At 45.3% G+C, this 10,620-nt stretch overlaps 1 protein-coding gene across 1 annotated transcript; it reads right to left on the bottom strand.

Moving 5' to 3' along the window:
• Positions 1-6,742: 6,742 nt before the first annotated feature.
• Positions 6,743-10,061, bottom strand: p2ry1 (purinergic receptor P2Y1). Its single transcript, XM_034097598.2, has 2 exons — positions 9,715-10,061; positions 6,743-9,342 (listed from the first exon to the last, which is right to left on the bottom strand). Exon 2 carries the CDS (start codon positions 9,311-9,313, stop codon positions 8,252-8,254), a length of 1,062 nt encoding a protein of 353 aa, XP_033953489.1. The 5' UTR covers positions 9,314-9,342; positions 9,715-10,061; the 3' UTR covers positions 6,743-8,251.
• Between the last annotated feature and the right edge of the window lie 559 nt (positions 10,062-10,620).

A 10,620-nucleotide genomic window follows, 5' to 3' on the forward strand; every position in this document is an offset into this window, starting at 1 on the left:
TATAAAGCTGTGGTACTCCTGACCCTGGTGACCCGCTCCGCCGCAAAACTCCGCGTGAAGGGAAGTTCTGCCCATGGGAGGTCGACACAGAAAGGGACGATTTTTTACTGAGGTCCCTGAACGCACCGCCGCGTGCTCTTGTGTGAGTGCGCGCTCCGCAATAATGTCCCCTTTACCCCTACGGTAAACTGCATTAATCAGAGTCTTTACTCTAGGCGTAGTGTGTTCCCTCATAGTAATACGCCGGCCATAATGCCCCTGTACCCGCATAGCGCCTTGATAGCACTTCCTGCGGTTTATCACTCTCATCTGTGCATGCCCACTACCTCCATTATTTGAGTTACAACTGGGGCAGCGAGTGGGGAATTTGTACGGTCAACATTATGTGTAAGTGTAGAATTGTGGAAACAAATGACACTTAGACTTCGATATATATCAACATCATTTTTATTGCAAAATGTTTTGACCTTTTCATCATACAGGGAGGAGGCGGGATCAGGGGCGGCGGGTACTGTAGTCTAGGGAAGGCTAAGCCTTCCCAAATATTTTTGTCACTGCATCCTGGTAAAATAAAAATATAATGTTTGTGTCTTTGACATTAGCGCTGCTATGCAGCCACCAGTAAACTGTACTACGAAGCCAGTTCAACAGACCCTGGATATGTTTGAGTTATCTTAACTAACCCTAACAAACGAGATCTCGCTAAGGTCCTACAACGCTGGTTATCAACTCTGTAAATCAAGCCAGGGATTTCATACTTCAGTAATGAAAAGTAAACTAATATTAGACAAATATGAGCTTTAACCATCCATGACTTAAACATATAATCCAGGATACAAGCCACATAGTTGCACCTGCAAGGTGAATATAGAACAACTGGTTAAAAAATAAATTAACTACCGAGCGTTTGAAAGCGAACAACAGTTTTATGATATCACTGCCCCACAGTGGATCTGACTTGAGTTGAGTGTTTCGTCAAGCTAATATGTTGCTTAAAATAATACTTCTGCATACAGTATGTGACACTGTAAGTGTTGCACGGCCAGATACGGCTCAGCTGACTCAGATAAGAAAATATATATTATATGATCGATGATCTGATTGATGATGTGATATGAACGATAAGTGCGACACCCCGGCGTCTCCCCTGCATAAGGCAGTTTAAACTGTATTTCCTTGATCCTGTAATATGAAGTGATATATTTAAACTCCGCAAACTGAGCTCTGATTGGTCACTGAGTTGATCTATTTCTATACACTCCGGAGACGGGCAGCGTCAGGTAAAAAAAGTTATTTAGCCTTCCCAAACCTGAGCCTCACGCGCCGCCTATGGGCGGGATTCGCCCTCGCGTCTCGGGGGGTGAGATTCTCTCCCTCCGCCGAGACGCTTCCTATCCCCGCCAGTCAGCTCCACGATGACGGAGCACCCCACCCGGCCGCTCTCTGCTGCAGAGCCTGCCGGGGTCGGGCAGCCCGTGCCGGCGCCTCTCCCTTCGTCTTGCCGTCGCGCTGCGCTCCCTCGCCTGCAGGGAAGCCCGTGGAGGAGCGCGCTGCGGCGTTTGAGGAAGAGCCAGCGGTAGCATGCGGCTAAGCTGCACCCTCTCGGTGGCTGAAGCGCTGAGTGACCGAGGTTATCGACCCAAAGAGCCCCTCCGTGGACACGGGGGCTCCAAGGAGATCCTCTCGGTCCTTCTTGGATAGGGCGGTGAGTCCTAACCACACGTGACGCGATGCCACCGTGGCTAAGGACATCACCCGTCCCGCTGCGGCGGCCGCCCCATGGATCAGATTGTCATCTGACCAATGCAGCGGTTCAGATAATCGCTCCCGTCCTGAGGCGGGAGGGCGGGGGTGTCTGTCTGAGGGGTAATCAGGGACACATCCAACACGCCGAGATTATTCGCCGCAGCCGCCATCTGTACTCTGAGCCTGAATATTTTATCCAAATATTCTAAGCCTTGGTGTCTCGGTCACGCGACAGTGGGGGCAGAGGTTTCTTTCCCTCCGCCCAACCAGCTGCCTGCGGAAGCAGTTGGGCCGCCAGGCTCTCGTTGAGGGGGGGCACACTGGGACATGCCGTGTCCAAGCGGCTCTGCACCCTGATGATACCTGCCATGGCTGCTATTGGGGCCTTCGTCCTCAATGGCTACCGCCACGTCACTTCCACACACTGCCAGATATCTGACAACGGGGGTGAGACGAAGGCAGGCTGCGCCGGATGCACCAGGCCGTAAAACCCCTGTCGAGGGGCGGCTTACTGGCCTTGGTGGCAGCGGGGGGGGGAGCGGTAGGCCCACACGCTCCGCCACCAGGGTCATCACCGCCGGGAAGTCCAGACGCGCAGACCTGTGTGCTGGCCCCTCCTGGCCGTCGGACCCAAAAGTACCAGACAACGAGGCGTCATCGTCATCTTCCTCCTCCGTGAACGTGGCCACCCGGCCCCTCGGGATGGCGAACACGAATGGCACCTTGTCATCCTGTTCACCCATCTCCACCACCTCGAGGTCCTGATCCTCCGCCTCCTCCGGCGGGCCGAACTTCACCCGGAAATGATCCCCATTATGTCAGCGGCTTAGCCGAGGGATCATCCGGGAGGCGCTCCAGGCCGGCGACTGGCTTAGGCCGTCCTCTGCGTGGTCCGGCCCCAGGCATTGGAAGCACAGGCGGTGCGGATCAGCCCCCGCGATTAGGCCAGGGCATGTCGGACAGGTCCGGGGTTCGAGGAGTGGTGAGTCCATGCTTTTCTTCTTTTTCTTTTCTCGTTTACCGCTCAGGTTGCTTAATCCTGCTCGCTGAACAGAAACGGATGACAGTCAGGAGGCGAGGCCTCCTTTTATACGGTGAGATGCGCGCACATTCAGGTAGGCCCGCCCCGGGACCGGCTACGTTTATAGAGGTCTCAGTGGATGAATGCTTGCATGATATGATCAAGAGGTAGTACCCAAAGAGTCCAGTAGAGGGCGGAGCCTGTGAGAGATATAACCTATATTTCATAAAAAGCTTCAGTATGATTTTGGCTGAAATGAATATCAATATTTAGTACATCAACAGCGCCAACAGACTTTTAGACTTTCAGACATCTCAGCCTCTTATGTCCAGGTCAAACCAATTGATCTGATCATACCCCATTGTATGAAATCAAAGGCATACTTTTTGGATGTCAGCCGGTAAGCCGATCGTTCAAGTTGATCGATGGCGACGCCAAAAAGGTGGCAGAAAATCAACAAGAAGCCAGACGGGAGTGGCTGCAGAGATATTGATCATAAACCTTCTGACAGCTGAAATATGACAACCCCGCTCTCTCTCAGACTCCCACTCCAACTTATTCTTTCCATCCCAACTAATCCTTGCACATTATACTGTATATACAATACCATTATAGTATTATTGTTACTGGCAGGGGCCAAAGCCTTAAGCACAACAGCAACCCATAGAGTTTATAATGATGCCATTTAGCATTAAGTGCACAGTCACACCATCTTTTAACTAACAGAGCATGGAGAGTGTCTTTTTTTTATATCGGTAAACATGTTAAATCAAGGTCTATATTTAGCTTTACTTTATATACAGTAGGCTTTGTCTGACAACATGATGAACATGAAGTCATTACCTAAGGTCACAGTAAGCCAGCCTCAGAGGTGACAGTGGACATATTGCCCTGAAGACACTCCATCTTTTGAAATGGCTTTTTTTTACTGTTGAGAGCGGCCACACAGGTCATCTGTAGTTTTGATGGGCCATTATTCAAGCTGTACATTGTTTTTATCTTAACAATATTGTTTTAGATTTTAAGCTTCAAATTCAACAGACTGGGCGGTCATTATTGTATTTACCCTATGCAACTTATTAAAAAAAGAAAACTTCTCACTACTCATATTTACTTCCTGACATTCCTGATACAGTATGTGTTTTTTTCTTTTTCTTTTTTAACACAAGTAGTGGAAGATTTATTCAGATACCTCACAAAGTAAATACATTGTAAATATACTCTGCACTTTCACAAATTACACATTAAAGTTGTATAAAAGGACCAGGTATGTGATGCCCAGTTTACACATCAGGTTAACATCGCCGTCACTTTGTTGGAAAAAAAAATTCAGATTTCAAAAAGCAATAATGCTTAGCGCCCCCACACACAACATACTGGACATATGTACATACATATTCTAACAATTATTTTGTGCACTGTCTAGTGCAGTATCTATGGTACGCTGTTGAAAAGTGGGAGCAACAATTGCTCTATTGAATTATTACTAATAATAAACATGCATTGCATGTCCAAATTGCACCACTTGGGTTACCAGAAATATACCCAAAAAGTGTGAACAGTCCTCGAGATTGTACATGTTCTCTTGTGCAAATAAACCTGACTCAAAGTTTACAATTCTTTGTGCACGCTATTTTCAGAACATTTTTAACAAACAATCCTAATTGCAAAATTGGCCATTTCTAAAATATGGTAGGGACATATGTCCCCAGCAACCCCAGAATGTGACATGTAAGTCTCTGGTAGCTTTTTGAATCATCATCTGTGAGTTTGACAATTAATCTTTTTGTATTTGTTCAACTGCAACCACTTTCTCACTGGTTGCACCCGCATTAATTTGTGTTGGTTGGCAAGTCCATAAAATGCCATGCACATTCTTACCTATGGTGTGTGATGAGTGCGGTTCCATTGTCTCAGACTGATCATGCATTCGATCATGCATCAACAGCCTGTCAGTGAGATGAGAGCCATCCTTACCTGACAAGAAATCTTTGGTCTAAGTCTTCCGCTAAGTACACAACTGGAAGTGTTTTCACTTCCATACTGACATTACCATATAAGTGCAATAACGCTCTGTTGTTGGTGTTGGACGGAAGGTGGATGCCCGATCAGGGAAAATAAACACATGATAATATATCTAGGCGTAGCAGTAGCACAGTGTTGTAAGCAAGGTTTGAAAAACAAAATATTTTTTCAAACATGTTTACTTAACTGCAACAGTTTCAGAAAACATGTGACTGCTTGTGTGACTTCTTTTGAAAAACGGTATAGTTAAGTATACAAACACAAGACCTGTGTTTGTATACAAGACCACCTAAATAGTGCAAACTGTTTATCTCCAAGTGTTGTGCATTGCCAAACAAAATTCAGTGTAAAGTAAGATGTAAAATCTGAAAAATGCTTATGATTTTAGGGTTTATTGGGGTTTTTAGGGCATGATTCACTATAATGCTGGCTCATAGTGGGAACTTAATATTCTTATATCTGCTCCAGTGGTCTTTACAGCTCTGTCACATGGTGTCTGTGGACCCACTGAATTTGACAGCTTTCCCACATCACTGCGATCATGCTGTCCCATGATTGTTTGTATCATGAGTTCCTCACCAAATACGAAATGCTTTTTGATCATGTTCGGGTTTTATGTGGTTAGTGGTAGTTATTGGCTAAAGCAGGTGCCCCTGTGATAGATGTGGTTGTGCTAGCTCCCACGGTATATCTCCAAGAAAAAAGCTCAGTATTTTAGTTTAGCTGTCTCTAATGTGGGCCCCCCTACCACCAACAGTTTCCTCGGGAAAAACAACCACAAACTTTGTTCTCCACAGATGCCATTACTCTGCACACTTCACTCTTCCTTCTTTGTCTTCCCAACACTTATGCAAATAGAATAGGTGGAAAATTGCAGGGAAGAAAAAGGCTTTTTTCAAATTCTAGATTCAGAATAAAGCTAGGAGGATGTGAAAGAAAAGAGGTGAAAGGTGGCTGAGAAAGGAGGGAGGAGATACTGGCAAACATCCCAGCTTTCTGCAAGTCAAGATTTGACACTCAGGCTCAAAAGCTCTGATTTTGGCTTGAGATTTAGTTTTGTCTGAATATAACCTTCCTTTAATCAAATCAAGTGTACAGGGCAATAGAATATGCAGCATATAATACAAATAAACAGATATTAATATTACTGTAAACTATGTCCATGTCACGGCAACAACTAGTGACAGCTATAACAGTCACCTATTGAAGAAGGGCTGCATTGCCTTTCGGCTCAATAACAGGGACAAAAACACATTCTCTCTCACACACAGACAAACACAAACAAACACACACACACACACACACACACACACACACACACACACACACACACACACACACACACACACACACACACACACACACACACACACACACACACACACACACACACACACACACACACACACACACACACACACACACACACACACACACACACACACACACACACTTGTGCGCCAAGTCCAGCCATGCAGTTTGCACCTCAAAGCCAGGAAATCAAAAGGCGTTTGTTTTCATGGACCCTGTTAAGAGAAAGAAGGTTAGTTGGTTTCCTGTGCCCACAACATGGCGCAGCTCAGGGGTTCTGGCAACAGCCTCGCACCCTTGTCTGCATCAATAACCCCACACTATTGTGAAAGACACAAAAGCTGTCTTAGGATAAGCCAGGAGAAAAAGGTGCCACTCTTTATTCCTCCCTCGTCCCTTCGCTTCCTCCCGGCTATGTTGAAAAACAAAGTAAACAGGACCGTGGAGAAACAAGAGGAGCAGCGAATGGAGGGACTCTGCACGCATGTCTACACAACCAACAGTGTTTGTTCACTCGTAACAGTGAGCGGGCTTAACTAAGAACACGTACAGCTGGCACAAACAAAGAGGCATTCATCCATTACATGTTAGACTTAAAATGAGGCACTAGCCTGAAATAAATATGTGAGTCTCGTAAAATTGTCTGGCACAGTTTATAGAAAAAGTTTATTGACAAAGATACACGTGGCCCCAGATATCCTGTACAGGTGATTCACTTCCTTTCTTGACAAAAGGTGACCACATTACAGATTTACAATAGTATTAGTACAGACATCAAACACCTAGTCCAGGGTAAAACACACCCTGAGAGCTCCACGATCATTTCTGCAAAGTGATTACAACAGATGTAAAAGAGAAATGATTATCTGTCAAAACACGGACACAGTGCAGTATTTACTTTGAGGTATTTTATACAAACATGTCTTCAATATGTTGGAGTCACAAAGCAGATGATTGAGTGTGTGTATCGTTTACGCTCATTTAAAATGCATTGTTATTCCCTAGACTGCAATAAACACTACATTAGATACTGTGGTTATTTACTGATGGTATTTGATACTGGACTCATGCACTAAAGGTATGGATTGGTGATACCAACTTGAAGAGTTACCAACACATACTACCCTGAAACGTCACAACATCCTGTACAGCACACATCAAAGAACATTCAGTGTAGTATCATATACACAAAAAATACTGTAAGTATTATCTTCTCTTTTTCTCTGTAAGGAACAGGTTTACAAGGAGAGAAAGATTGTGGTAACAGAGCCGTTGCAGACCTTAAACTCAGTCCTGTCAAATTGAAAAACTAGTCGACCACATTCCTCGCCGAGTCAGTAATAGATGGAGAAATAAACGAGGAGTGATGGGTAGCTCTCTGAGCCGAGAGTCCCCGGTCATAGTGCATTATAATGTCTGCACGGCACATCCAGCAGTCTTAGGTTCAGTGCATTTACTTTTTCTCTAAGAGCCATTGCAGGTATGCTTCCTTAACCACATTCTCACCTGCTTAATAGCTATTGATTAAGTATCAGCCCGATGACTAAGAGGTGCCATCCGTTCAGTCCTATTTTTCCAGAAAAAGATTGATGAACAGGACTGTAAAGCTTGTAGGGAAACCTAGTTCCCGCAGCTTGTCTGATCCTAATGTTAATTTTGTCCGACGTATAGGTAATATAGACTATTTGATAAGAATAAAGAGTGATGGCTCTGACATTTAGAGTACAATAGCTTATCATCATCGACAGGCTGCAAGCGAGCAATTGGTTAACACAGGGTTAAATTAATGTATTTATTACATTACATGTCACTTGTTAGACGCTTTTATCCAAAGCGACTTACATACTCAGTACTGTGGGCAATCCCCACAGGAGCAATTTGGGGTGAGGTGTCTTGCCCAGGGACACCACGACATGCTGACTGCAGCGGGGTTTGAACCTGTGACCCCCTGATCCGAACACCTACGGACAACCCACTACGCCACACGCCCCCCATTTATCCTACAGTTAAACTATAAACCATCAGCCATTAAGTTTTAAACAGCCTTCAGTCCACACAGTGCATTAATGTATTCAATACAAAGTCCATCATGGTTTTCTAAAGTTAATAGAGATCCACATCCGTAACCGGGTACACAGAGGTGAGTTTTCACAGCCTCCGGTCCCCATTCTCCACATACTCTGCCAGGCTGTTGAGAGCCGTCTCCTCGCTCTTGGACTGGATGACATTGTCCCCCTTCCTTGAGGGCTTCTTAGTGGCCCGTGACAGCTTTCTCCGGAAGGTATCTCCAGCCAGGAAGTAAAGAATAGGATCCACACAGCTATTGAGGCTGGCCAGCCCCCGTGTCACCTGGTATGTGGCGTAGACACGGTTGTTAAAATCACACATGTCCGGGCTCTGGAAGTACAGCCTGGCTCTCATGTTGAGGTTCTTCATCACATGGAAAGGCAAGTATGAGACGGCGAAGACTGCAAGCACGATGATAACCAGGTGGATAGATTTCTGCCGCAGGGGAGCGTTGTTCATATCATTGTAGATTAATGCGTTGACGATCATGCCATAGCAACATAATATGATAAGGAAGGGGATACAGAACCCGAACACAGTCAAAGTCATGCTGTAGATAAAATAACCGGGTAACTCATCTTCAGTGGTGGTGTCATAACAAGTGGTGGCATTACGCTTCAAGCCAGTCCTAGAATAATATAAGATGGGGGAGATAGCTATAATAACCACCACCCACACCAACGCGCTGGTAATAACTGCATCTTTCTTTTTTAGTCTGCCCAGAGACTTAAGCGGGTGCACAACCCCGGTGTACCTGTGAACACTGATGCAGGTCAGAAACAGAATACTCCCATAGAGATTCACGTGGAAAATGAAACGCTGCAGTCGGCACAGAATATCCCCGAATATCCAGTCTGTTTTGTTGAAGTAGTAGAAGATGAGGAATGGCAGAGAGAGGACGTAGCAGAAGTCAGCCAGAGCCAGGTTGAACATGTAGACGGAGATGCTGCTCCAGGGTCTCATGTGGCACACAAACATCCAAATGGCCAGGCTGTTGCCCACCAGCCCTGTGAGGAAGACCATGATGTAAACAGTGGGCAGGTAGTAGAACTGGAAACCGGTTTTGGTGAGGGAACATCCTCTCGTGTGATTGTGGATATCTGATACATTCAGCAGGGAGGTCAAGTTCAGGTCCGTGGTCATGGTGTCAGGGGCAGAGGAAGGTCCTTTTACTGCATGAGAGGGGTGGACAGAAAGGAAATAGTAGGTATTTAATTATGGGCAGATTTGAACACAAAATTATAGGTTGAATATTTCAGTGATATGTTGGTATATCCCTAGTCATTATGTTTCAATGTAAAGGCGTTTGCATTCAAAACCGGTCGTGCTCAAACTCCACGTTTAAGCTCCAAATGTAATGTTGCGGAACGCCTATGTTCAATCTAACAAACACTGAAGTGTACGCACACACACACACGGCCACATACACGACCACACGCACACGCACACACGACCACACGCACAGAGAGAGAGAGAGAGAGAGAGAGAGAGAAAGAGAGAGAGAGAGAAAGAGAGAGGAATAATAAACCTATTACAACACTCACCGCTGAGTTAGACTTGTTTTCCACATTCCTATAGCCTTAACAATTGCAAAGATGTCAGTCAACACGCGGATGGTACGTTACGAGCTGTCAGGTGTCATCGTTCAGTCTCCTAACTGTGTTGGAAATTGTTTAAAAGTTGCGATATCCTTCAGGTTTCCTCAAGGGGAAAATGGTTTGCCGTTCGTCACGCGGAGCCTCGATTTCCCACAGCAGCGGCAGCGGGGCGAACAGAGACAGCTGCAGGCTCTGGCACGAAGATCAGGAATTGCAAGCAGGCTCCGTAAAGCGAGAGGCTCTGTGCGCTGTGGAGAGGGGAGGTGCGCACCACACTAAACCACAGTGCCGCTTCCCGTCTCCCGTGCGCGCTCTTTCAGTTCCTCCCTCCTCTCATTGGACTCTTATCAGATTTGAGCAGCCAGCACGAGCAGCAGTCTATATATACTATACAGAAATTAGATTTTTCCTCAACGAAGTTATTGTTTGCTCTTATTTGCCATCACACCAGAATAATAATGACACCATTTACTTATTATGCTTGTGATTTTACCACAAGATGTGATAATTGTATTACTACTACTACTACTACTTCTGTTTCAATTCAAAATATCATGAAGAAATACTAGACCCTTATATCACAGTGGGAATAGTGTACATTACCAGGTGATATTGTTGATATGGACAAAGCAATAATGGACTATAAGTCATGGTTTTAAGGTTTGTCATTGCAATTGCATTTGAAGGATTCAATGAAAGGCCCCTTCTCACAATGTCAGAAATTGCAGAAACTTTAAAAAAACGAATAACTTTTTGTATCAAGACAGTCACTTTGTTTCTCCCAAAAGGCTGATGCAGACAGCTGGATGTGTGGAACCAAGGACAAGGCAAACACTGGCAGAGGCAGCAGAC

This window comes from Pseudochaenichthys georgianus, chromosome 13 (assembly GCF_902827115.2).
Source record: "Pseudochaenichthys georgianus chromosome 13, fPseGeo1.2, whole genome shotgun sequence".
In the NCBI taxonomy this organism is placed as follows: domain Eukaryota; kingdom Metazoa; phylum Chordata; class Actinopteri; order Perciformes; family Channichthyidae; genus Pseudochaenichthys; species Pseudochaenichthys georgianus.